At 48.9% G+C, this 27,197-nt stretch overlaps 1 protein-coding gene across 1 annotated transcript in view; it reads right to left on the minus strand.

The window, feature by feature from the left end:
• Window positions 1-27,197, minus strand: part of EPHX2 (epoxide hydrolase 2) — a 194,779-nt gene that overhangs the window by 99,985 nt on the left and 67,597 nt on the right. The window contains exons 7-11 of the mRNA XM_063915025.1: window positions 18,339-18,434; window positions 18,082-18,160; window positions 16,670-16,704; window positions 12,811-12,837; window positions 10,004-10,089 (exon numbers count right to left, since the gene is read on the minus strand). Of these exons, the coding sequence (XP_063771095.1) occupies window positions 10,004-10,089; window positions 12,811-12,837; window positions 16,670-16,704; window positions 18,082-18,160; window positions 18,339-18,434 (323 nt within the window). The remainder of the gene's footprint in view (window positions 1-10,003; window positions 10,090-12,810; window positions 12,838-16,669; window positions 16,705-18,081; window positions 18,161-18,338; window positions 18,435-27,197) is intronic.

Below are 27,197 nucleotides of genomic sequence, written 5' to 3' on the forward strand. Positions count from 1 at the left end.
CTGACATGGAAGATATCCCAGCAGCCATCGAACCCAGGTCCTTCATGGATTCCACCGTAAATCCCGCAGAATCCTGTATGTTACGTAAGAACAATTCAACGTCACATTTATCCATTGTATCCAATTCCTCAAGTAACGTGCCAGACCACTTTACTATAGCTTTAGAAATCCATGCACAGGCAATAGTAGGCCATAATCTCGCCCCTGAAGCCGTGTATATGGACTTGGGCGTAGTGTCAATCTTGCGATCAGCCGGTTCTTTCAACGCAGCAGATCCCGGGACAGGTAAAACCACCTTTTTTGACAGTCTGGACACAGATGCGTCAGCTATGGGTGGGTTTTCTCATTTCTTTCTATCCTCCTCAGGGAAGAGGAATGCAACCAGAACCTTTCTAGGGATCTGGAATTTTTTCTCTGGGTTTTCCCAGGATTTTTCGAATATAGCATTTAATTCTTTAGATGCAGGAAAGGTTAGCGAGGCTTTTTTAGTATCGGTGAAGTAAGCCTCCTCAACCTGCTCAGGTATTGTGTCAACAATATTTAACACATCTCTAATGGCTTCAATCATCAACTGCACCCCTTTTGCAAGAGATGCCGCCCCCCTCAGCACGTCCCCATCACCGTCTACCGTGTCAGAGTCGGTGTCTGTGTCGTCTTGCATAATCTGGGCAAGAACACGTTTTTGAGAGTGAGTGTCAGGGGGCCCTGAAGGTGCCGACCCGGACCAAACAGCCATAGAGGTCTGTAAAACCTGAGTTGCATTTTCATTTTGTGCTACTCTAGTAGAAATCTGAGAAATCATACTCTTGATAGAGGTTAACCACTCTGGTTCTCTTAATGGAATCTGTGCTAAACCAGAGCAATCCTGATTACATGGAATGGGATCATCCTGAGATGACACAGAATCCCTAGACATGGCTTATGTGAGACAGCAAGCACCCCCACACAGACAGGGAAATGGCAGACAGAGTTCCCCCACTAAGAATGCCAAGAGAGACACAGAGTTTGGAGCCAACCCACACACAGCGCTTTGGGAGATAAGGACACCCCTTACCAGTGCTAACAGTGTACCTTAATAGGTTACACAGTCTAAATCACAGCCTACCCCCCCCCCCCTTCTACAACCCCCTGGTACAGTTACAAGGCAGCTGGAGTCGATGTGGAGGGACAGCTCTCCCCTGTCAGCGTCTGCATGCAGGAAAGATGGCGCTGAACGCTGCTGGGTCCGCTCTGAGGACAAGTTCCGCCCCCTTACATGGCGCTGGCTCCCGCTCTTATTTGAATTTTTATACTGGCCTGAGGTAAATTGCTGGCGGTAATCCGGGTTCCCCGACAGGCTGTGTGACCAGTTTAGGGTGTAGGCGCTGGCTCAGGGCGCCCCTCACAGCGCTGCACCATGTGCCGCTGAGCCCTGGAGCGCAGTTAGTACTGCGCTCCCTACCCTGTTGCCTCCATCTTCACACCGGCACCCCGCTTGTCAGGGGGGCGGTGACTCACTCGCCACCGACGTCTTCTGGCTCTGTAAGGGGGTTGGCGGCATGCTGCTGGGGTGAGAGATCCCCTGTGGAGGCGATCGATCTGTCCCCTCAGGAGCTCAGTGTCCTGTCAGCGGAGATAGTGTCTCAGACCCCGCAGGGCGGACACTACTCCCCCCCTGTGCCTAAACTCTGTTTAAAATAAAAAAACTAAGAAAACTCCTATGGAGCTCCCCTAGCTGTGACCGGCTCCTCCGGGCACATTTTCTAAACTGAGTCTGGTAGGAGGGGCATAGAGGGAGGAGCCAGCCCACACTCTCAAACTCTTAAAGTGCCAATGGCTCCTGGTGGACCCGTCTACACCCCATGGTACTAATCTGGACTCCAGCATCCTCTAGGACGTAAGAGAAAATAAGATTTTACTTACCGGTAAATCTATTTCTCGTAGTCCGTAGTGGATGCTGGGGACTCCGTAAGGACCATGGGGAATAGACGGGCTCCGCAGGAGACGGGGCACTTTAAGAAAGAATTTGGATACTGGTATGCTCTGGCTCCTCCCTCTATGTGCCTCCTCCAGACCTCAGTTAAAGAAACTGTGCCCGGAAGAGCTGACAGTACAAGGAAAGGATTTTGGAATCCAGGGCAAGACTCATACCAGCCACACCAATCACACCGTATAACTTGTGATAAACTTACCCAGTTAACAGTATGAACAACAATAGAGCATCAGATCAACCCTGATGCAACTATAACATAACCCTTATGTAAGCAATAACTATGGGGGTCATTCCGAGTTGTTCGCTCGTAAGCTGCTTTTAGCAGCACGCTAAGCCGCCGCCTACTGGGAGTGAATCTTAGCTTATCAAAATTACGAACGAAAGATTTGCAATATTGCGAAAAGACTTCTCTGTGCAGTTTCTGAGTAGCTCGAGACTTACTCTGCCAGTGCGATCAGTTCAGTGCTTGTCGTTCCTGGTTTGACGTCACAAACACACCCAGCGTTCGGCCAGACACTCGTCCGTTTCTCCAGCCACTCCCGCGTTTTTCCCAGAAACGGTAGCGTTTTTTCACACACTCCCATAAAACGGCCAGTTTCCGCCCAGAAACACCCACTTCCTGTCAATCACATTACGATCACCAGAACGAAGAAAAAACCTCGTAATGCCGTGAGTTAATTTCCTAACTGCATAGCAAATTTACTTGGCGCAGTCGCAGTGCGAACATTGCGCATGCGCAATAAGCGGAAAATCGCTGCGATGCGAAGAAATTTACCGAGCGAACAACTCGGAATGACCCCCTATATACAAGCATTGCAGAAAAAGTCCGCACTTGGGACGGGCGCCCAGCATCCACTACGGACTACGAGAAATAGATTTACCGGTAAGTAAAATCTTATTTTCTCTAACGTCCTGGTGGATGCTGGGGACTCCGTAAGGACCATGGTGATTATACCAAAGCTCCCAAACGGGCGGGAGAGTGCGGATGACTCTGCAGCACCGAATGAGCAAACACAAGGTCCTCCTCAGCCAGGATATCAAACTTGTAGAACTTTGCAAAAGTGTTTGAACCCGACCAAGTAGCTGCTCGGCAAAGCTGTAATGCCGAGACCCATCGGGCAGCCGCCCAAGAAGAGCCCACCTTCATTATAGAATGGGCTTTTACTGATTTTGGCAGCGGCAATCCCGCCGCAGAATGAGCCTGCTGAATCGTGTTACAGATCCAGTGAGCAACAGTTTGCTTTGAAGCAGGAGCACCCAGCTTGTTGGGTGCATACAGGATAAACAGTGACTCAGTTTTCCAAACTCTAGCCGTTCTCGCTACATAAACCTTCAAAGCCCTGACCACATCTAGTAACTCGGAATCCTCCAAGTCACGCGTAGCCACAGGCACCACAATAGGTTGGTTCATATGAAAAGATGACACCACTTTTAACAGAAATTGCGGACGGGTCCGCAATTCCGCGCTGTCCATATGGAAAACCAGATAGGGGCTTTTATGTGACAAAGCCGCCAATTCTGACACACGCCTGGCTGAAGCCAAGGCTAATAGCATGACCACCTTCCACGTGAGAAATTTTAACTCCACCGTTTTAAGTGGCTCAAACCATTGTGACTTCAGGAAACTCAACACCACGTTAAGATCCCAAGGTGCCACTGGAGGCACAAAAGGGGGTTGAATATGCAGCACTCCCTTTACAAACGTCTGAACTTCAGGAAGAGAAGCCAGTTCTTTTTGAAAGAAAATGGATAGGGCCGAAATCTGGACCTTAATGGAACCCAATTTTAGGCCCAAAGTCACTCCCGACTGTAGGAAGTGAAGGAAACGGCCCAGCTGGAATTCCTCCGTAGGGGCATTCCTGGCCTCACACCAAGCAACATATTTTCGCCATATACGGTGATAATGTTTAGCCGTCATGTCCTTCCTAGCCTTTATCAGGTAAGAAATAACCTCATCCGGAATGCCTTTCTCTGCTAGGATCCGGCGTTCAACCGCCATGCCGTCAAACGCAGCCGCGGTAAGTCTTGGAACAGACAGGGCCCCTGTTGCAACAGGTCCTGTCTTAGAGGGAGAGGCCCCTGTTGCAACAAGTCCTGTCTTAGAGGCAGAGGCCATGGGTCCTCTGAGAGCATTTCTTGCAGCTCTGGATACCAAGTCCTTCTTGGCCAATCTGGAACAATTAATATTGTTCTCACTCCTCTTCTTCTTATGATTCTCAGTACCTTGGGTATGAGAGGAAGAGGAGGAAATACATAGACCGACTGGAACACCCACGGTGTCACTAGAGCGTCTACAGCCATCGCCTGAGGGTCTCTTGACCTGGCGCAATACCTCTGTAGCTTTTTGTTGAGGCGGGATGCCATCATGTCTACTTGTGGCAGCTCCCACCGACTTGCAATCTACGTGAAGACTTCTTGATGAAGTCCCCACTCTCCCGGGTGGAGGTCGTGCCTGCTGAGGAAGTCTGCTTCCCAGTTGTCCACTCCCAGAATGAACACTGCTGACAGTGCACATACGTGATTCTCCGCCCAGCGAAGAATTCTGGTGGCTTCCGCCATCGCCACCCTGCTCCTTGTGCCGCCTTGGCGGTTTACATGAGCCACTGCGGTGATGTTGTCTGATTGAATCAGCACCGGTCGGTCGCGAAGCAGGGTCTCCGCTTGACGTAGGGCGTTGTATATTGCCCTTAGTTCCAGGATGTTGATGTGAAGACAAGTCTCCTGACTTGACCACAGACCTTGGAAATTTCTTCCCTGTGTGACTGCTCCCCACCCTCGGAGGCTTGCGTCCGTGGTCACCAGGACCCAGTCCTGAATGCCGAATCTGCGGCCCTCGAGAAGGTGAGCACTCTGCAGCCACCACAGGAGAGACACCCTGGCCCTGGGGGACAGGGTGATCAGCCGATGCATCTGTAGATGTGATCCGGACCACTTGTCCAACAGATCCCATTGGAAGGTCCTCGCATGGAACCTGCCGAAGGGAATGGCCTCGTATGATGCCACCATCTTTCCCAGGACTCGCGTGCAGTGATGCACCGACACCTGTTTTGGTTTTAATAGGTCTCTGACCAGTGTCATGAGCTCCTGAGCCTTCTACATCGGGAGATAAACCCTCTTCTGGTCTGTGTCCAGAATCATGCCCAGGAAGGGCAGACGAGTCGTAGGAATCAACTGCGACTTCGGAATATTTAGAATCCAGCCGTGCTGTTGTAACACTTCCCGAGAGCGTGCTACACTGATCAGCAACTGCTCTCTGGACCTCGCCTTTATGAGGAGATTGTCCAAGTATGGGATAATTGTGACCCCTTGCTTTCGCAGGAGCACCATCATTTCCGCCATTACCTTGGTAAATATTCTGGAGAGACCAAACGGCAACGTCTGGAATTGGTAATGACAATCCTGTACCACAAATCTGAGGTACGCCTGATGAGGTGGATAAATGGGGACATGAAGGTAAGCATCCTTTATGTCCAGAGACACCATAAAGTCCCCCCCTTCCAGGCTTGCGATGACCGCTCTGAGCGATTCCATCTTGAACTTGAACCTTTTCAGGTATATGTTCAGGGATTTTAAATTCAATATGGGTCTGACCGAACCGTCCGGTTTCGGTACCACAAACATGGTCGAATAGTAACCCCTTCCCTGTTGAAGGAGGGGAACCTTTACCATCACCTGCTGAAGAAACAATTTGTGAATTGCAGCTAACACGATTTCCCTCTCTAAGGGGGAAGCTGGCAGGGCCGATTTGAGGTAACGGTGAGGGGGCATCTCTTCGAATTCCAGCTTGTATCCCTGAGACACAATCTCTATAGCCCAGGGATCCACCTGGGAGCGAACCCACTTGTGGCTGAAATTTCGGAGACGCGCCCCCACCGGGCCTAGCTCCGCCTGTGGAGCCCCAGCCTCATGCGGTGGATTTAGTGGAAGCCGGGGAGGACTTCTGTTCCTGGGAACTAGCTGTATTGTGCAGCTTCTTTCCTCTACCCCTGCCTCTGGCAAGAAAGGACGCACCTCGAGCTTTCTTGCCTTTTTGTGATCGAAAGGACTGCATTTGGTAATACGGTGCTTTCTTAGGTTGTGAGGGAACATATGGCAAAGAATTTGACTTTCCAGCCGTAGCTGTGGAGACCAGGTCCGAGAGACCGTCCCCAAACAATTCCTCACCCTTGTAAGGTAAAACCTCCATGTGCCTTTTTGAGTCGGCATCGCCTGTCCATTGCCGAGTCCACAGGCAGAAATCCCTTCTGGCAGAAATCGACATTGCATTTATTCTAGAGCCCAGTAGGCTAATGTCTCTTTGAGCATCTCTCATATATAGGACAGCGTCTTTTATATGCCCCAGGGTCAGTACTATAGTATCCTTGTCCAAGGTATCAAGTTCCTCAGATAAAGGTATCTGTCCATGCTGCTACAGCACTACACATCCAGGCCGACGCAATCGCCGGCCTTAGTAGGGTACCTGAATGTGGATAAATGGACTTCAGGATACCCTCCTGCTTTCTATCCGCAGCATCTTCTAGGGTGGCCGTATCCTGTGACGGTAGGGCTACCCTCTTGGATAAGCGTGTTTAAGCTTTGTCTACCCTCGGGGAGGATTCCCAGCGTAACCTGTCCGTTAGCGGGAAAGGATACGCCATAAGCATCCGTTTGGAAATCTGCAGTTTTCTATCTGGAGATTCCCAAGCCTTTTCACATAACTCATTTAACTCATGTGAAGGGGGAAAGGTCACCACCTGCCTTTTTTCCCCATACATATAAACCCTCTTGTCAGGGACTGGGGTTTCCTCTGTGATGTGCAACACATCTTTCATTGCTATAATCATGTAACGGATGGCTTTAGCCATTTTAGGCTGTAACTTTGCATCATCGCCATCGACACTGGAGTCAGAATCCGTGTCGACATCTGTGTCAACAATTTGGGATAGTGGGCGCTTCTGAGACCCTGACGGCCTCTGCGACATAGGATCAGGCATGGGCTGAGACCCCGGCTGTCCCAAGGCTTCAGCTTTATCCAACCTTTTATGCAAGGAAGTAACATTATCATTTAAAACCTTCCACATATCCATCCAATCGGGTGTCGGCGGCGACCCCACATTCATTTGTTCCCGCTCTGTTTCCACATAGCCTTCCTCGTCAAACATGCCGACACAAGCGTACCGACACACCACACACACAGGGGATGCTCTATTTGAAGACAGTTCCCCCACAAGGCCTTTTGGAGAGACAGAGAGAGAGTATGCCAGCACACACCCCAGCGCTATATGTCCCAGGAATCACACAGTAACTTAGTGTTAACCCAGTAGCTGCTGTATATACTGTTTTTGCGCCAAATTTATGTGCCCCCCCTCTCTTTTTACCCTCTTCTACCGTGATTCTGCAGGGGAGAGCCTGGGGAGCTTCCTCTCAGCGGAGCTGTGGAGAGAAAATGGCGCTGGTGAGTGCTGAGGAAGAAGCCCCGCCCCCTCAGCGGCGGGCTTCTGTCCCGCGTTTCTGTGTAAAAATATGGCGGGGGCCCATGCATATATACAGTGCCCAACTGTATATATGCTACCAAGAGGTCTCTAATTGCTGCCCAGGGCGCCCCCCCCTGCGCCCTGCACCCTACAGTGACCGGAGTGTGTGGGTTTAGTGTGGGAGCAATGGCGCACAGCTGCAGTGCTGTGTGCTACCTCATATGAAGACTGGAGTCTTCTGCCGCTGATTTCGAAGTCTTCTTGCTTCTGACGCCGGCTTCTGTCTTCTGGCTCTGCGAGGGGCGGCGCGGCTCCGGGATCAGACGACCAAGGGTGCGATCCTGTGTACGATCCCTCTGGAGCTAATGGTGTCCAGTAGCCTAAGAAGCAGGACCTATCTGCAGAGAGTAGGGCTGCTTCTCTCCCCTCAGTCCCACGTAGCAGAGAGTCTGTTGCCAGCAGATCTCCCTGAAAATAAAAAATCCTAACAAAATACTTTCTTATAGCAAGCTCAGGAGAGCTCACTAAGTAGCACCCAGCTCTGTCCGGGCACAGATTCAAACTGAGGTCTGGAGGAGGTACATAGAGGGAGGAGCCAGAGCACACCAGTATCCTAATTCTCTCTTAAAGTGCCCTGTCTCCTGCGGAGCCCGTCTATTCCCCATGGTCCTTACGGAGTCCCCAGCATCCACTAGGACGTTAGAGAAACTTAGGTCTAGAGTCCGTCTGTCCCCCATCACCACCAATAATTAATATTTCCAAACATTTTACGCGTCCCAGTCAAACCCCCCTTCCCCCCACACTCCCATGCAGCACAACATGGCTTAGTGTTTAACCTGCGTGCTTTATTTTACAACTGACGAGCATGGAGCTGTGAGATCTGCCTGACGAGTGAGACGCTAACAAGGACAGACACATCTATCAGAAATCTGGACTGGATATATATTAAGGGCTGGATTCTGAGTCCCACATTACTCTACATGTGCTCCTCTTGCAGGAAATCGCTCAGAAACTGTTACTTACAATACTATAATACTTCTTGCATTTGTCAAAACGCTACAGAACGTTCAGCTACATACGGAGGAAAATTGGACGCCATTAGTGTGACAGATGACTTTGCTACACTGTGCTGCTGTGGGGAGCTGGTCCTGTGCTGCTGTGGGAAGCTGGTCCTGTGCTGCTGTGGGAAGCTGTTGCTGTGCTGCTGTGGGAAGCTGTTGCTGTGCTGCTGTGGGAAGCTGGTCCTGTGCTGCTGTGGGAAGCTGGTCCTGTGCTGCTGTGGGAAGCTGGTCCTGTGCTGCTGTGGGAAGCTGGTCCTGTGCTGCTGTGGGAAGCTGGTCCTGTGCTGCTGTGGGAAGCTGGTCCTGTGCTGCTGTGGGGAGCTGGTCCTGTGCTGCTGTGGGGAGCTGGTCCTGTGCTGCTGTGGGGAGCTGGTCCTGTGCTGCTGTGGGGAGCTGGTCCTGTGCTGCTGTGGGGAGCTGGTCCTGTGCTGCTGTGGGGAGCTGGTCCTGTGCTGCTGTGGGGAGCTGGTCCTGTGCTGCTGTGGGAAGCTGGTCCTGTGCTGCTGTGGGAAGCTGGTCCTGTGCTGCTGTGGGAAGCTGGTCCTGTGCTGCTGTGGGAAGCTGGTCCTGTGCTGCTGTGGGAAGCTGGTCCTGTGCTGCTGTGGGAAGCTGGTCCTGTGCTGCTGTGGGAAGCTGTTGCTGTGCTGCTGTGGGAAGCTGTTGCTGTGCTGCTGTGGGAAGCTGTTGCTGTGCTGCTGTGGGAAGCTGGTCCTGTGCTGCTGTGGGAAGCTGGTCCTGTGCTGCTGTGGGAAGCTGGTCCTGTGCTGCTGTGGGAAGCTGGTCCTGTGCTGCTGTGGGAAGCTGGTCCTGTGCTGCTGTGGGAAGCTGGTCCTGTGCTGCTGTGGGATGCTGTTCCTGTGCTGCTGTGGGAAGCTGTTCCTGTGCTGCTGTGGGAAGCTGTTGCTGTGCTGCTGTGGGAAGCTGTTGCTGTGCTGCTGTGGGAAGCTGTTGCTGTGCTGCTGTGGGAAGCTGTTGCTGCACTGTGCTGCTGTGGGAAGCTGGTCCTGTGCTGCTGTGGGAAGCTGGTCCTGTGCTGCTGTGGGAAGCTGGTCCTGTGCTGCTGTGGGAAGCTGGTCCTGTGCTGCTGTGGGAAGCTGGTCCTGTGCTGCTGTGGGAAGCTGTTCCTGTGCTGCTGTGGAAGTGTAATGGGCCCTACACACTTAAAGATTTCACTGAACGATATGAACGTTCTCATTCATTAATGAACGAGAACTCGTTCATATCGTTCAGTGTGTAGGCACCAACGATGAACAACGCGCGGCCCTGCGCTCGTTCATCGTTGGTGCCAGGTCGCTTATGCATGCAAGTCAAAGAAACTTCACTCCCCCCGTCACCTCCCCCCCCCCCCTCCCCCGCCACCGGGAGGCCGAGTGTGTAGGGCCCATAAGAATCTGATTGGCTACAGAGTGCTCTATCCCCACACACAGAAATACGGGAGAGGAAGCAGGATGACATCACTGCATCCTGATTCCTGGCCTTGGTCATCAAACCATGAAATCCTATGGGAATAAGCTTACCGGACTCTTTCTGGATAGAAAAGAGCTATGTTCCAGACGACAGCGCCACCCCAGTCGTGTCCGATAAAAGTAGCCTGGGAGATACCCTGGGGAAAACAATACACAAAACGTCAGCGGTTAGGATGTTGAAGAAACATAATAAATGAGGCATATTTACAGTCTCTACTAATGAACATAATTATTGTTCCTACGTAGAGATGAATGGAAAATGAGCTTCAGAGCAGATGTGTGAAGTCCGGCGATATGTAATCATCGCCCCCGACTTCCTGCCGCTACACAGAGACGCCTGCAATGAGTGCACTTCATTATCCACAGCAATATGCACTCCAATATCCCACGAGACACTCCACAGGCGGCCGAAAATCAAAGGATGATATACTGGATGAAGGGCAGACCTTTGCCGTCTTCCAGATATCCATTTTATTATACATATTAAGTGCCGTGCAAACAAATCTTTCCCCAGCTGTAGTGTCCATTGGATCTTTACGGACATTACAGGACCAAGCGCCATTGTGCAGTGAGTCAGGCCGCTGCGTCCACACAAGCTGAGGTAACTTTACTCCACTTTCATTTTACCATGTGCAAATACTTTTATCCACTTTTAAGTTTTACAGTATAGCAAATACATCCTACAAGCCTGACTCCTCCCGTTATTGTAACAGCTAGATAATGTGCAATTCTTCTGTTTATATATTTGTACTTTGCCATCCACCGTATCAGTACCCAGGTGACCGTTCTCCACCAATACCGCCTCTTGCCTGGCCGGGTGGAAAAAGCGAAAAGAGAACCAAAAGCATTTAAAAATAAATCTCCGATACTTTTACCAAGGAGGTAACATTGTTTCAGCAACTGTTCCATTATCTCATAGGTCTGCAAACTCGGTCCTCAGGACCCCACACAGAGCATGTTTTGCAGGTCTCCTCACAGAATCACAAGTGAAATAATGAACTCCACCTGCGGACCTTTTTAAATGTGTCTGAGTAATTAATACACCTGTGCACCTGCTGGGTTACCTGCAAAACATGCACTGTATGGGGTAATGAGGACCGAGTTTGCAGACCTATGCATTATCCGCTGCTGAAATCACTAATGTTGGATACATATAAAGACAGACAGGCATTGTATATGACAGCCTCGGACTCTGCAGATATCAGGCACATACACTGTGAGATCTCGGGATCTTCCTAGTCATAAGCCGTCAGCTCTTTATAATGTTGTAGGTTGTCTCCTACAAAACTAATAAAAGTAACTTAACCATCATATATATAAGGCCAGTAAGAGGAGGTCCTTCCAGTATCATACGAGATAGGCCTCACCCAGAGACGGGTGTGAACCACTCTGCGCTATAGAAAGGAGTACGGAATGACTCAGTCTACAACCGGTTTATTTTTTTTTTATGCCCATACTGTATGTCATTAGTGGATAATTAAATTGTTTTGTTTTTAAAGGTCTGTGTCTTCAGGGTTTTCTGAGTGCTGGCATGCACTAGCAGCCATTACATTTGGGAATCGCAGAGCTTGCTGGGACCTATAGTTCACCCCAAAAAAATAAACACATTGCCTCTCCTTTATTACTACGCACCCACTGCCCTCGGATGTGGAAAGTGCCCTAGTGCTCTCAGCAAATGGATAGACTATTCTAGTAAATGAGGCATCATTTCCCAAACCTTAACCTGTCCGCACATTTTAAATCCCCTTCCCTTAACAGCGTAACATGGATATGCCAAAGTATGCACAGCCTGGCTGGAAACCCACAGAAACGCCGGGAAGAAGACAGTTAATCATGTCCAATCTCTCGTAGAGCATAGAATCAGCAGGGGGTACATGAAGTGTCAATAAATTCCCACGCACATTACATATGTGACGATATGCAAGCAGATGATTAAATATTCACAGCGTGATGTGTACCGTGCTGACGAGCCTAGACCGGAGATGTATCATTTATGCACAAAACGCTAGTTATGCATCATTGTGATCAAACACTTTATCATGTGGCTACATAATCACTAGTGTCAGGGTCTGAGGCCTGTGAGTGTCACCAAACAAGGGAAAAGTCAGTGGCTGACTGAGTGACTCCATTTTGTCAGAGCACGCGTGGCAGACACCCCATTTCTGCAGCACACTGTAACTGACCTTTAATACGTACTGAGAAGTCCTGGAGGAAGCAAGGTAACACTATTCTGTGATGGACACATAAATAATTCACCGTTCCCATCAAGAAAAGCTTGTACCCCTTAATCCCGTCAAGACTCAGCCTACCCTGTTTACTGCAGATTACTCCTGTGTCTGTCACTCCAAAGCAGCATATTTCCAGTGCAATGATTAAATATTATTCATACATGTAGGAAACACAAATTACTTTAAGTGCATCAATCCCCTGTTGCATAGATAAGACTTAAAGGAGCTTATATTGCTCCCTCACAGCCTCTCCTCACTGAATGATCTCTCGCCTCCAGTAATAATTATAGGCAGAGAAATGCCATCGTCTGCTAGGACATTCCAGTCTTGCTGGCACGACTGCGCCGCTGCGGGGAGATCAGTGCCAGGAAATAACCCTGTTGCAGCACCAGATAAATGAAATCACAAAGCATTTATTCCCAGCGGGGGCACACGGTGGGTCTGAGCCGTGCCCACCCGCATCTCTTCTATGCTGTAATAAAATACAGAGTGATGAGATGTGAGGGAGAGAGCGCAGGTGAGATGTAGAGAGACGTGATTTATACACGATGTGAGGCTTCCACTCTAGCAACAAGAAGTGCCATTGTACAGACAACAATAAAACATAATATCGCGCTCCGCAGCACTCACCAGTCTATTCAGGAAAACGACCAAGTCCTGGAAAACAAACAACAATAACATACAGCTTAATGTACAGTTGGGTTCTGTTTTTACAGGTATAAAAATGGGGGCGGGAGGTGGGAGCATTATAAAGACCCCCATTCTCGGACACTGACGATACATACTGGAAGGTGGCTGGTGTGATTGCCATTCACTTTTAAAGGTAGGTGCCTCTTACGGGATGCGATCTGCATCCCGGCGGTCATGTGACAGATGCCGGAATCCCGACAACCGTCATCCTGAAAGTGAGTAACGTGGGTGCGGGTTAGGCACTACAGGGGTGGTTATCCAAAGCCGCCACGCCCGAAGGGTTAGCCATAGCTGCCGTCTCAGGAGGGTTAAGGTAAGGGACAGGGGAGGGGTAGAATACTTTCCCCGTCTGGTGTTGGGATTGTCAGTGTCAGGGATGCCGCTGTCAGTAATGTGACCGCCAGGATAACATGCCCAACCTGCATCTTACAGGTTTGCTAGGCAGACCAGTCTACTCTTAAAACAGGACCTCCTAAATATTGTACATAGGGGGAGGAGATGTATCAAACATTCTAAAGAGGGCAGCTGGAGAAGTTGCTTATAGCAACCAAATTCTAGCTATAATTTTGTAAACTGTACTAGATAAATAATGGTAGTAGCTGATGAGCAACATCTCGCCTGGTCTTCTTATATAGAAGGTCTGATGCGTCTCCTCCATAATCAGGATTACCTATATTGGGTACAGACACTGGACGCTGCATGAGGTCATTCCTGACTGGACATGGAGGCCAGAAAGTGGGGAACACAGGTAAAAGTAAACACAGCCCAGAATAATGCATTGTCACAAACTAGCAATAGACCCAATATGCCTACAGTGGAGACTTGTTATTGAGATGGATTCTAGCACACTGGAGGGGGAGAGAGACAGAGAGAGAACATGTAAACCTCATCGGTGTATGACCAACGTCCACTGGCCCCCTAGTGTTCCTGTCCTACTCAGCTATAGGGAGAACTTCATGAGGTTGGGTTTTTAAGTGGGCCCAAAGACATCCGAGATACCCAAGTATACACTACCAGGTGCTGCTTCTGGAGGAACTGGTAGATGCCCTTTGCATTCTCTGAGGTCAGCAGCCCTGGATCTTCATGGGCCGCGTTCTTGTATGTGTAACCAGACACAAGCAGCTGCAGGTTCCTGTGGCACTCATCGCCTATGATGGATCTCAGCTCCCAGACGCCAGCCTCAGATACTGAGCTACAGTACTTCAAGTCGTTTTTCAATAGATGTAGGGTGTAACACAAAAGCAGCAACAAAGAAACTTCCTACAATATGTCAGGATAGTGACTGTGGGCCGTGGGTGTAGTATGGTATGCCGGCGGCCGGGCTCCCGACAGTCGGCATACTGAAGACCACCCGTGCCCCGTGACTCTTTGGTATGTTTTAGGAGTCTACAATAGTTGGCAAAATTTGGTGCTGGTTTTTGGAGAGGCTTTTCCTCTCTCTGGGGCTAATCCAACTTTATTTGGCTTAAAGGACTTTTCTGCCAGGGGATAAAATCACAGATCACAGACGGACTTGGCTTCTAGAGCTCTGTTCTCTGCTTCCGCTCAGGACGTCTATGATGATATGGCAAAGCAATTCAACGGCTGGCTGAGGCTTCACGTGTGCCCACTACAATGGAAGAGAAATCCAGCAGCTGCATCAGTGAAAACATCCCCATCATGGTGGATCGGGTAGAATCTAATAGAGGATCTGCATAGGGTGGAGAACACTGGATACAACTGGCCGCACATACTGGAAACACAGGGTGGGGAACCTTCATACCAAGGAAGGAGGTCAATTCATGGGACAGGGTCGCAGTAGAAGACGTTCTTTTCTAGAACTTGGAACTTCTGGCAACGATCTCACAGATGAACAATCTGGACAGCTAGATAATGTTTCAGCCCTTCCAGTAATATATTCCAAAGGGTAAAGAGAACTAATGGGCAGACTTCTGAAGTCTAAAGGGTATCCATTAAAGAGTGATCATGACTGCACTATATTAGCCCTGGGAACATTGGTCTAAGCCAGGGGTGGGGAACCTACGGCCCGCAAAGCCGTTTGTTCCAGCCCACCTGCTGCTGTGTGTCAGCGAGACACGCCGCCGCTCAGTCTGGCGGCAGCGTGTCTCAGGGCAGGGAGGAGAGCGCAGCAGTAGCTATGTATAGCGGCAGCGGCGGGTGGGATCTCAAACTAGCCGCCGGTTCGTGAGCCAATCAGAGCTCGCGGACCAGCAGCCAATCAGGAGCCACTGGTTTTGAGATCCTACACGCTGCCGCCCACCCGACATAGCCGCTCTCTCCTCCCTGCCTGGCCCGACAGCTGAGACACGCTGCAGCCGCTGGACGGAGCACTAAGGGTCAGGAGAGGCGCACGCTGCGCTTTCCCCCCTCCCCTCCCCCTGACACACAGCAGCAGCGGTGAGCAGCACAGTGGGGTGGGGGGGGCATGTGTGGGGGCACTTGTGTATCTGGCACTGTGGGGGCATTTGTGTATCTGGCACTGCACTGGCATATGTGTATCTGGCACTGCACTGGAATATGTGTATCTGGCACTGTGGGGGCATATGTGTATCTGGCACTGCACTGGCATATGTGTATCTGGCACTGTGGGGGCATATGTGTATCTGGCACTGTGGGGGCATATGTGTATCTGGCACTGCACTGGCATATGTGTATCTGGCACTGCACTATTGGGGGCATGTGTGTATCTGGCACTGTGGGGGCATATGTGTATCTGGCACTGCACTATTGGGGGCATGTGTGTATCACGTCCCATTTTAATTGGCCACAGCCATTTTTTGGCGCGTGCCTTCGCCGCGCGCACTCAGTACCACTAAGGGGCATAACTACTGGGGGGGCAGGGTCATTTTTAAGTTGATAATTTTTGTATGGCCCCGAAGGATTTTATAAATATCCAAATGGCCCTTGGTAGAAAAAAAGGTTCCCCACCCCTGGTCTAAGCAATGAGTTCACTAGAATAACTATCATCCAGGATTACTCTTGTGAATCCCTGACACCAGATCCTGTCCTACATGAATAGAAACAGTCCTTTCGGGTTTTCAAACTGAAAGTCTAGCCCTTGGTGACAGGGTTCTTTTGGCAGTAGTACTACATAAAGAGCCTATAAGATCATACTGTATACAGATCTATTACCACCTAGTCCAAGAGGTATAAAACAGAAGCTCAGGATGTCTTTGTTTCTACAGCACTGGGCCGGGGCGTAATGAAGTCCAAGTTCGGCGGCCATGTAGGATGCCAGCCGAACTCTGAATTTTTTTAAAAGGGTAATCATGTTCAAGGCTAAACCATGTCTTTAGTTTCATTCATGTCCTCCACGGCAGCAAAGGATTTACCCTCCGTATTGACATTATTCTATAAGTTGGTGGTTGCTTGTGTATTTCGGTCATAAAAAGAAAAAGGCAAGTGTATAAGTTTTGTTATTAGGGTTTGTCCTTGGTTTATTTCCTTAGGCTGCCAATATTGATTTCAAATTATGCCGTTTCCACAATGTCATGTAACTACCATAGCAACCACAGTCACACGGCGCATGGTGTAGTGAGCAGAGAGGCTTTGGAATGCCACTGTAATACAGCCCTTTCCCCCGTGCCTTCTAACATGATAAACTGAGATTCTGAGTCTGTATGTCTGTGACTGGAAGCCATACCTACTGGCCCTCCAGAGATATTTTGAAAACAAGATAAATTAATTGAAGTAAGTTAGCTAAGAAAAATGACAGCTAGTTAACATGAAATTCTAATATTCAAAAACACTCCTACTGTATGTAGGCTTGTTGGTTTACAGCACAATGTACATTGTATACCTTGCAAAGTTCTTGTTGAGAATATTCTTCTATCTCTAGAATTAAAAAACAATCATTATTTAGTATATTTAGAAGCAAAAAAACAGCCAAGGCGCACGACAAAATCCCGTAGTGCGCCCGGATTTGTACACGTTTGTCATGGCTTCTGCTGCAGTGCATGAGTTTGCAGGAGATGGAACCGACAGTGACTGTGTTCCTGGTGTACCAAGTGTGGTTATAGGAGCTAACAGTCACTGCTGACAGCTGGAGCGGGCAGAACACCCAGAGAGAAATACACTCTCTACAAACTGCAAATAAGACTACGGAGCCGACGCACAGCTGATTGCAAGTCAGCCGCATTGTGTGCACAAAACTAAATGTGTATATTATCCTCCCTGCGCCCGTACCGCCCCTATCTGTATACTTTATTTCATAGCTCTCATTATCAGTGCTCACATGCACCGGCCCTGCTGATGGTGTGGTGTGTTAGACAGAGTAGACTTAGGTCGACAGTGTCTAGGTCGACCACTATTGGTCGACAGTAAGTAGGTCAACATGGTTTCTAGGTCGACATGAAAAAAGGTCGACATGTCTGCTAAACGACACTGTCGACCTAGAGACCGGATCCCTGTAGGACCACCAGAACAGATATGCCTTGCCGTGGCTGGTGGCTTACCATACGTTTGTAAATGTGCGTAAATGAGATCTCTGCATTTTAGATTATGTAGGATACAAATCTCTCTTTCTGACCTATTGCAGTGTGCTGGGGACATTTTTTTGTTGTTTTTTTCTTGTCTAGATTAACCCCTTCCTTACATGCACCTGTGATGGACCAATAAATTGATTTGAGTAACGACCCCTTTGTGCATCACTGTTCTGACAGATCACTAGTTGGAGAGGGTGCTGATCCTTGTAGTGCCATACTGTAGTGCCACATTGGAGGAGCTTGGGGTGCCTCTACGCAAGTTAGCTCTCAATTTAGAAATACATATAACCCAAAGTAGGTGCTATTATCACGTAGCATAGGACCACCAGTGCAGAGACGCCTTGCCGTGGCTGGTGGCTTACCACAGGTTAGCAAATGTATACACCCGAGATCTCTGCAATACTATTATCATGTAGGATGTAAATCTCTTTTGCTGGCACATTATGGTGTGCTGGGGGATCTTTGTTTGTATTTTCTAGTCTAGATTAACCCCTTCCTTGTATGCACCTGTGATGGACCAATACATTAATTTGAGCAGCTACCTTTCTGTGTATGGCTGTTGTAAGAGGGGGCTGGTGACTCTGAGAATGTATGATGCCATTACGGCTTAGCAGCACTGTACAAGGCATTAGCTGTGCACTCCCTCGTCTGTACATGACCAGATACATTATAATCCATCAGATAAGCATAACGTCTTGTCAGTGTATGTCTGAGCACAGGCACCCACCTTGCGGAGCGGAGGAGTCGCCGTATCCTTTCATGTCCAGAGCTATAACTCTGTATCCGGCATCAGCCAGAGCGGGCAGCTTCAGGGGAGACAATGTAAACAGGACAGTTATTACTGTAAGAAATACCCCTGTGTCATGCAAATTACAGAGATACACAGATAAGACTTTGACAGAGGACATGCTGACACCTATAGTTCTCCCGGAGCTGGGGTGCCACAGGTAGCATATCCCTGCATTAGAAGTCTTGCTCTCGTACCTGATACCGCCAGGAGTACCAGCTCTCTGGAAAGCCGTGACACAGGAGGATGACAGGCCCGTTCCCCATCTCTACATAGTGCAGCTTCACACCAGGCTGAAAGGCAACGTAACACAACAGTCACTTTTATATCCTGTTATATCGGAGCAGTCAAAATTCCCATACACCCTGTGGCATTTGTGGCGGTTTTCAATTAACCACCAGGTCCCATAGGAACCTCGTACAGGGAGACTCCGTGGGATACGGCAGGTAAGATGCATTGCTTGGTTTATGTTCATATGCCAGAGGTACCAACAAAACTAAGTGGTGCTTTACTTACTGAAATACCTTGGGGAGCTCAGAGGAACCTCCAGAGCCGGCCCTAGCCAATTTGATGCCCTAGGCAAAATTTTGTCTGGTGCCCCCTAGCTCCGCCGCTAGTTCTGCATCTGTACCTGCAACGCTCAGGTAGTGGGGCCCACCGGGGGGTTACCCTGTGGGCCAGTTCATCTCTGCACAATGCCACACAGTAATGACCATAATACATATAATTCCACACAGTAAAGGAACCTTACACATATGCCCCACATTAGTAATGCCCATAATACACATAATGCCATACAGTAATGCACCTTACACATATGCCCCACATTAGTAATGCCCATAATACACATATACTGCCACAGATACTGCCACACTTGCTGGTTATACAAAAAGATCAGTATCAAACATGTAGAAACTGTCCATTCTCTTCACTATTCAGTGTGTTTGCTGGTGGTAGCTAAATGCTCTGCCCTCCAGTCTGATGTGTCCAAAAGTCACGCTGCACTGATGTTTCATATAGAAATAGCACAACGCAACTTACTGACCACGTTACAGTGCTAGATGGCAGGGGAATTTTACGGTATGGACTGACTAGGAAATAAAGTGTGGGGAGAACACTGCCCATGTTATGTCCCTGCAGACACCTGGGGTTTGCACAGGGATAAGGGACACACACAGGATGGCAGGGTCCCCCTCCCCCATGTGCACAAGCAGTATAGGTGATGTCAGGTTTCTGTGAAGCAGTCTTCCAAAATACACATGTGGTATCATAAGGAGCCATCCAGTAATAACCTTATATAGTCAGTAAAAATGTCACAGGTCCAGGAATTGCATTTACTTGGCTTCTGCTGTCTGTCTGAGGTCTCACAAGTCAGGGGCATTCAAGCATGTCAGAGGAAGTTTAAGGCACAGTGTGCATTTTTTTCGACAAATGAAGTACTGATTGAATACATTTGGAAAGTAACAGTTAGTTTGCGGACTGTCCCTCCCAGCATGAGATACTGCAGGGACATGCTTGGATGCCCCTAGACATGCTTGAATGCCCTAGGCAAATGCCTAGCCTGCCTATAGCTAAGGCCGGCTCTGGGAACCTCCAATGTGTGATGCCGCTCCGCAGTAAAACATCACTTATTTTAGCTTGCGCCCCATAAAGTTGCCGTCATAAAACATGTTTTACAGACCAAACTAATCCATGCGGCTCATAGAATGCGCCCTATTGTGTGTGGTAACCAGATATCCGCTTTCTGCCAGGCTATGGAACGGACTTGGATCTGGGTGACCCCACACATACACTCGCAGTGCTATATGACCTGACTCTATAATAAAACTATGTATTTTACAAGCTACAGTTAAGAGGGGTACTCACGGAGCGATCGCTGCTTAAAATCTAAGCAATCTGACTAGATTGCTAAGATTGTAAGCCTGCTCGCTCCGTGTGTACCCCCTACAGCGATAGCGATGCACAGCCCCGCGCATCGCTATCGCTGGTGCTAGATTGGCCTGCCGTGCAGGCCAATCTAGCGGGTCGCTCATTTCACCCGCTCGGTGAAATGAGCGGCCCCCCCTGTCTCGCTCAGCACACATCTCTCCCGCATCGGCCAGTGAGTACTGACCTTTACACTACTGAATTAGACCAATGTATTTGTCAGTACTGGGAATGAGACTTCTATAGTAATAACGCTACACTGGCGTTCTGTGTGCAAGGACATGTGCACTATAAGACACACATTGCCTACCAGAGAGAAAGGCACAAATGTATAAACTGGGAATTATGCGGTCATCTTTGCTGGTGTTTTCAAGGTGACAAGCAGAATATAATAGTGACGTTCCGATTGTGTTGTTGCAACACAGGATATTTGGGCACGAAACCAAAGAGGTATGAGCAAAAATAAGCTAAAGTAACACCCGGAAATGCACACATCGGGCATGCGATGCTGATATTCATGCAAATGGCCGGCGCGTTCTGCATGCAACCGAATTGCACACGTTTCACGATATTGGGGGTAATTCAGAGTTGATCGCAGCAACAAATTTTTTAGCAGTTGGGCAAAACCATGTGCACTGTAGGTGTGGCAGATGTAACATGTGCAGAGAGAGTTAGATTTGGGTGGGCTATTTTGTTTCTGTGCAGGGTAAATACTGGCTGCTTTATTTTTACACTGCAAATTTAGATTTCAGTTTGAACACACTCCACCCAAATCTAACTCTCTCTGCACATGTTACATCTGCCACACCTGCAGTGCACATGGTTTTGCCCAACTGCTGACAAATTTGCTGCTGCTATCAGGTCTGAATTAGGCCCCTTGTTCATACAGAGTTGCGGATCAGGTTTAGATGCATGGTATCAGTTTGTTTTTAAACATGTAATACAGTGAGCTTCAGATCCAATATATGAAAACTTATTGGTAAAAAAAAACAAAAGAAGGAGCATCATAAAAACCAGTCATAAATCTCTATACAGCTCCGCAGCGCAGAGAACATTAAACGCGATGGCTTCAGCAGGGACTAGAGCACATAGACTATGATTAGTAACATGATAAACGCTCCTATGAGACACGCTGTTTGGGCTACAGATCTGCGCTGCGGGAAAGATGAACTGCCATGTTTATCGCATTCCACCCAGCTCTACAAAGTAAGATAAAAGAAATCTATAAGGTATGGCCGCATCTGCCATTAATCAGACTTTATTGCACTTTTGACCTCACGCTGAAATATAACCCAGGGCACTCAAATATTGAGTCTTTTCCCTGTGTTCCCGATCAATGCTTTACGTGCGGAACAGAAAATAACGATCTCCCCTCTATTCTCTGTGCAATAAGATACTGCTAGATGACCAGTAACTAGCTGCAAGTGCTGGCTGTATATTACTGAATGGGAGCGGCAAGAACACAGGCTGCTGTCATTCTCTGGTAATAGATAACCCAGGTCAAAGGTCATAGACATCCCGAATCCTTGAGGATCAGAGGTGACCATCACTGTGTCACACTCACTAGTCCTCTCTCTCACTCACTCACGGCTTGCTGAGCTTGCACTCTATGCATGTCATCACTGTATCACACTTACTAGTCCTATCTCTCACTCACACGTGGCTGGCTGAGCTTGCACTCTATGCATGTTATCACTGTATCACACTCACCAGTCCTATCTCTCACTCACACGTGGCTGGCTGAGCTTGCACCATATGCATGTTATCACTGTATCACACTCACTAGTCCTATCTCTCACTCACACGTGGCTGGCTGAGCTTGCACCCTATGCATGTCATCACATATCACACTCACTAGTCCTATCTCTCACTCACACGTGGCTGGCTGAGCTTGCACCCTATGCATGTCATCACTGTGTCACACTCACTAGTCCTAGCTCTCACTCACACGTGGCTGGCTGAGCTTGCACCCTATGCATGTTATCACTGTATCACACTCACTAGTCCTCTCTCTCACTCACACGTGGCTGAGCTTGCACCATATGCATGTTATCACTATATCACACTCACCAGTCCTATCTCTCACTCACACGTGGCTGGCTGAGCTTGCACCCTATGCATGTTATCACTGTATCAAACTCACCAGTCCTATCTCTCACTCACACGTGGCTGGCTGAGCTTGCACCCTATGCATGTCATCACATATCACACTCACTAGTCCTATCTCTCACTCACACGTGGCTGGCTGAGCTTGCACCCTATGCATGTCATCACTGTGTCACACTCACTAGTCCTAGCTCTCACTCACACGTGGCTGGCTGAGCTTGCACCCTATGCATGTTATCACTGTATCACACTCACTAGTCCTCTCTCTCACTCACACGTGGCTGAGCTTGCACCATATGCATGTTATCACTATATCACACTCACCAGTCCTATCTCTCACTCACACGTGGCTGGCTGAGCTTGCACCCTATGCATGTCATCACATATCACACTCACTAGTCCTATCTCTCACTCACACGTGGCTGGCTGAGCTTGCACCCTATGCATATCATCACTGTATCACACTCACTAGTCCTATCTCTCACTCACACGTGGCTGAGCTTGCACTCTATGCATGTTATCACTATATCACAATCACCAGTCCTATTTCTCACTCACACGTGGCTGGCTGAGCTTGCACCCTATGCATGATATCACTGTATCACACTCACTAGTCCTATCTCTCACTCACACGTGGCTGGCGAAGCTTGCACTCTATGCATGTCTTCACGTATCACACTCACTAGTCCTATCTCTCACTCACATGTGGCTGGCTGAGCTTGCACCCTATGCATGTTATCACTGTATCACACTCACTAGTCCTATCTCTCACTCACACGTGGCTGGCTGAGCTTGCACCCTATGCATGTTATCACTGTATCAAACTCACCAGTCCTATCTCTCACTCACACGTGGCTGGCTGAGCTTGCACCCTATGCATGTCATCACATATCACACTCACTAGTCCTATCTCTCACTCACACGTGGCTGGCTGAGCTTGCACCCTATGCATGTCATCACTGTGTCACACTCACTAGTCCTATCTCTCACTCACATGTGGCTGGCTGAGCTTGCACCCTATGCATGTTATCACTGTATCACACTCACTAGTCCTATCTCTCACTCACACGTGGCTGACCTTGCACTCTATGCATGTTATCACTGTATCACACTCACTAGTCCTATCTCTCACTCACACGTGGCTGGCTGAGCTTGCACCCTATGCATATCACCACTGTATCACACTCACTAGTCCTATCTCTCACTCGCACGTGGCTGGCTGAGCTTGCACCCTATGCATGTTATCACTGTATCACACTCACTAGTCCTATCTCTCACTCACACGTGGCTGGCCGAGCTTGCACCCTATGCATATCATCACTGTATCACACTCACTAGTCCTATCTCTCACTCACACGTGGCTGGCCGAGCTTGCACCCTATGCATGTTATCACTGTATCACACTCACTAGTCCTCTCTTTCACTCACACGTGGTTGAGCTTGCACCCTATGCATGTTATCACTGTATCACACTCACCAGTCCTATCTCTCACTCACACGTGGCTGGCTGAGCTTGCACCCTATGCATATCATCACTGTATCACACTCACTAGTCCTCTCTTTCACTCACACGTGGCTGAGCTTGCACCCTATGCATGTTATCACTGTATCACACTCACTAGTCCTATCTCTCACTCACACGTGGCTGGCCGAGCTTGTCCTCTATGCATGTCATCACGTATCACACTCCCTAGTCCTCTCTCTCACTCACACGTGGCTGGCAGAGCTTGCACCCTATGCATGTCTTCACGTATCACACTCACTAGTCCTATCTCTCACTCACATGTGGCTGGCTGAGCTTGCACCCTATGCATGTTATCACTGTATCACACTCACTAGTCCTATCTCTCACTCACACGTGGCTGGCTGAGCTTGCACCCTATGCATATCATCACTGTATCACACTCACTAGTCCTATCTCTCACTCACACGTGGCTGGCTGAGCTTGCACCCTATGCATGTTATCACTGTATCAAACTCACCAGTCCTATCTCTCACTCACACGTGGCTGGCTGAGCTTGCACCCTATGCATGTCATCACATATCACACTCACTAGTCCTATCTCTCACACGTGGCTGGCTGAGCTTGCACCCTATGCATATCATCACTGTATCACACTCACTAGTCCTATCTCTCACTCACACGTGGCTGACCTTGCACTCTATGCATATCACCACTGTATCACACTCACTAGTCCTATCTCTCACTCGCACGTGGCTGGCTGAGCTTGCACCCAATGCATGTTATCACTGTATCACACTCACTAGTCCTATCTCTCACTCTCACGTGGCTGGCCGAGCTTGCACCCTATGCATATCATCACTGTATCACACTCACTAGTCCTATCTCTCACTCACACGTGGCTGGCCGAGCTTGCACCCTATGCATGTTATCACTGTATCACACTCACTAGTCCTATCTTTCATTCACACGTGGCTGGCTGAGCTTGCACCCTATGCATGTTATCACTGTATCACACTCACCAGTCCTATCTCTCACTCACACGTGGCTGGCTGAGCTTGCACCCTATGCATATCATCACTGTATCACACTCACTAGTCCTCTCTTTCACTCACACGTGGCTGAGCTTGCACCCTATGCATGTTATCACTGTATCACACTCACCAGTCCTATCTCTCACTCACACGTGGCTGGCTGAGCTTGCACCCTATGCATATCATCACTGTATCACACTCACTAGTCCTCTCTTTCACTCACACGTGGCTGAGCTTGCACCCTATGCATGTTATCACTGTATCACACTCACTAGTCCTATCTCTCACTCACACGTGGCTGGCTGAGCTTGCACCCTATGCATGTTATCACTGTATCACACTCACTAGTCCTATCTCTCACTCACACGTGGCTGGCTGAGCTTGCACTCTATGCATATCATCACTGTATCACACTCACTAGTCCCATCTCTCACTCACACGTGGCTGGCCGAGCTTGCACCCCATGCATATCATCACGTATCACACTCACTAGTCCTATCTCTCACTCACACGTGGCTGAGCTTGCACCCTATGCATATCATCACTGTATCACACTCACCAGTCCTATCTCTCACTCACACGTGGCTGGCTGAGCTTGCACCCTATGCATGTTATCACTGTATCACACTCACTAGTCCTATCTCTCACTCACACGTGGCTGGCTGAGCTTGCACCCTATGCATATCATCACTGTATCACACTCACTAGTCATATCTCTCACTCACACGTGGCTGACCTTGCACTCTATGCATGTTATCACTGTATCACACTCACTAGTCCTATCTCTCACTCACACGTGGCTGACCTTGCACTCTATGCATGTTATCACTGTATCACACTCACTAGTCCTATCTCTCACACGTGGCTGGCTGAGCTTGCACCCTATGCAGGTCATTACTGTATCACACTCACCAGTCCTATCTCTCACTCACACGTGGCTGGCTGAGCTTGCACCCTATGCATGTTATCACTGTATCACACTCACTAGTCCTATCTCTCACTCACACGTGGCTGGCTGAGCTTGCACCCTATGCATGTTATCACTGTATCACACTCACTAGTCCTATCTCTCACTCACACGTGGCTGGCTGAGCTTGCACCCTATGCATATCATCACTGTATCACACTCACCAGTCCTCTCTCTCACTCCCCTGTACAGCGAGCTGTGCCCACCCTCAGGACGGCAGATTACACTCCATATTAATAATGCTGCGCCTTAATCAGGTTTTTGGCAAAGTTAAGAGACATTTTCGCAACCCTGCTATCTGGCCGTAAACTCTTAATGCTTATCAATCTCGCTCAGCAGACTCATAACCTGGTCACCTGGCACACAAGTCCTGCCAGTATCATGCTGGATGACTGGCACTGCCAGGCTGCAGTACAGGACAGAGGTGTGGGGGTCTTATCTACACTGTACAGATCACACAGTAACAATCCACGCTAATAACACATAAGGAAAAAAAGTATCACTGTGATATTTGGACAAGGGCTTTCAGAAGTTTAGAGTATTTGCGATTTGCGTTATATTGCCTGGGAGCAATCAGAGGACGGCGCCACTGCTTTATGGCATTCTGGTGGCCCAACCCTCGCCTAAATGAAACATGCGCCATCTTTACATGGGAATTCCACTGTTTATTACAATACAGAGAGCTGGGCACTGGAATACGCAGGATTCCATCCGCCATGTATGGGCAAAAACCACCTGGGTGCAGAAATTACAGCGGAGAAAATCATGTTTTGTTGCACTGCAACAAAGCAATTGCAAAACGTTTTTACAAGCAAACTTTGCATGCTATACTGGCCAACTGTAGACTTCAGAGTCCGCCTCGGCCAAAAGCTTCTACACAACTCTATGCCAGGTTGTACATTTTACATCTAGCCTCTCCCGAAAGCACCAAATGTTATTTACAGGTGCCAGACTGCACCCAATAGTTGCATTTGCACCTACTGTAGCTCTGAACAACCCCAAATGTCTCCCTTGAAGTTTCTCAGCTGTTTGTCAAATCAGGCCCAGAAACCGAGGCCAATCCCCTGATTAGGCTTCAGACAATAGCTTCTCTGTATGATCAGCATCACTTCTCAGGATGAATAACATAATCAGCAGAACATTTCCATTACTTCACCGAACCATCCGAGACATAAAGACACACACGCGCGGCGCAATGAGAAATCCAGGCTGTCAGCGCTCAGCGAGACCTACACAGGAGCCGTCACCTGGAATCTGTTCAGCTCATCTGATGGTGCTAATGGCTCTGTCTCTTTGTTGTATTAATGAAATATCTGTGAAATAGTTTGTGCTGAATTATTACGGCCTCCTCACTCGGCTCTCTCCTAAGCCGGCGCCGACAGGTTCACAAAAGGGGGAGGCTGAGGATCTGCTTCCTCCGTCAGAGGGAGAGTCACTTCACACCACAAAGGGCCTGATTCACACTGAACGCAGATGAGGCTGCGCCTTTTGCCGACAGGCGATTTTTCTAAAAACGACGACACCCACTTGCAGCGTATTGAGTTGGCACATTTCCGTCTCG

Source organism: Pseudophryne corroboree, chromosome 4, assembly GCF_028390025.1.
Source record: "Pseudophryne corroboree isolate aPseCor3 chromosome 4, aPseCor3.hap2, whole genome shotgun sequence".
NCBI lineage: Eukaryota > Metazoa > Chordata > Amphibia > Anura > Myobatrachidae > Pseudophryne > Pseudophryne corroboree.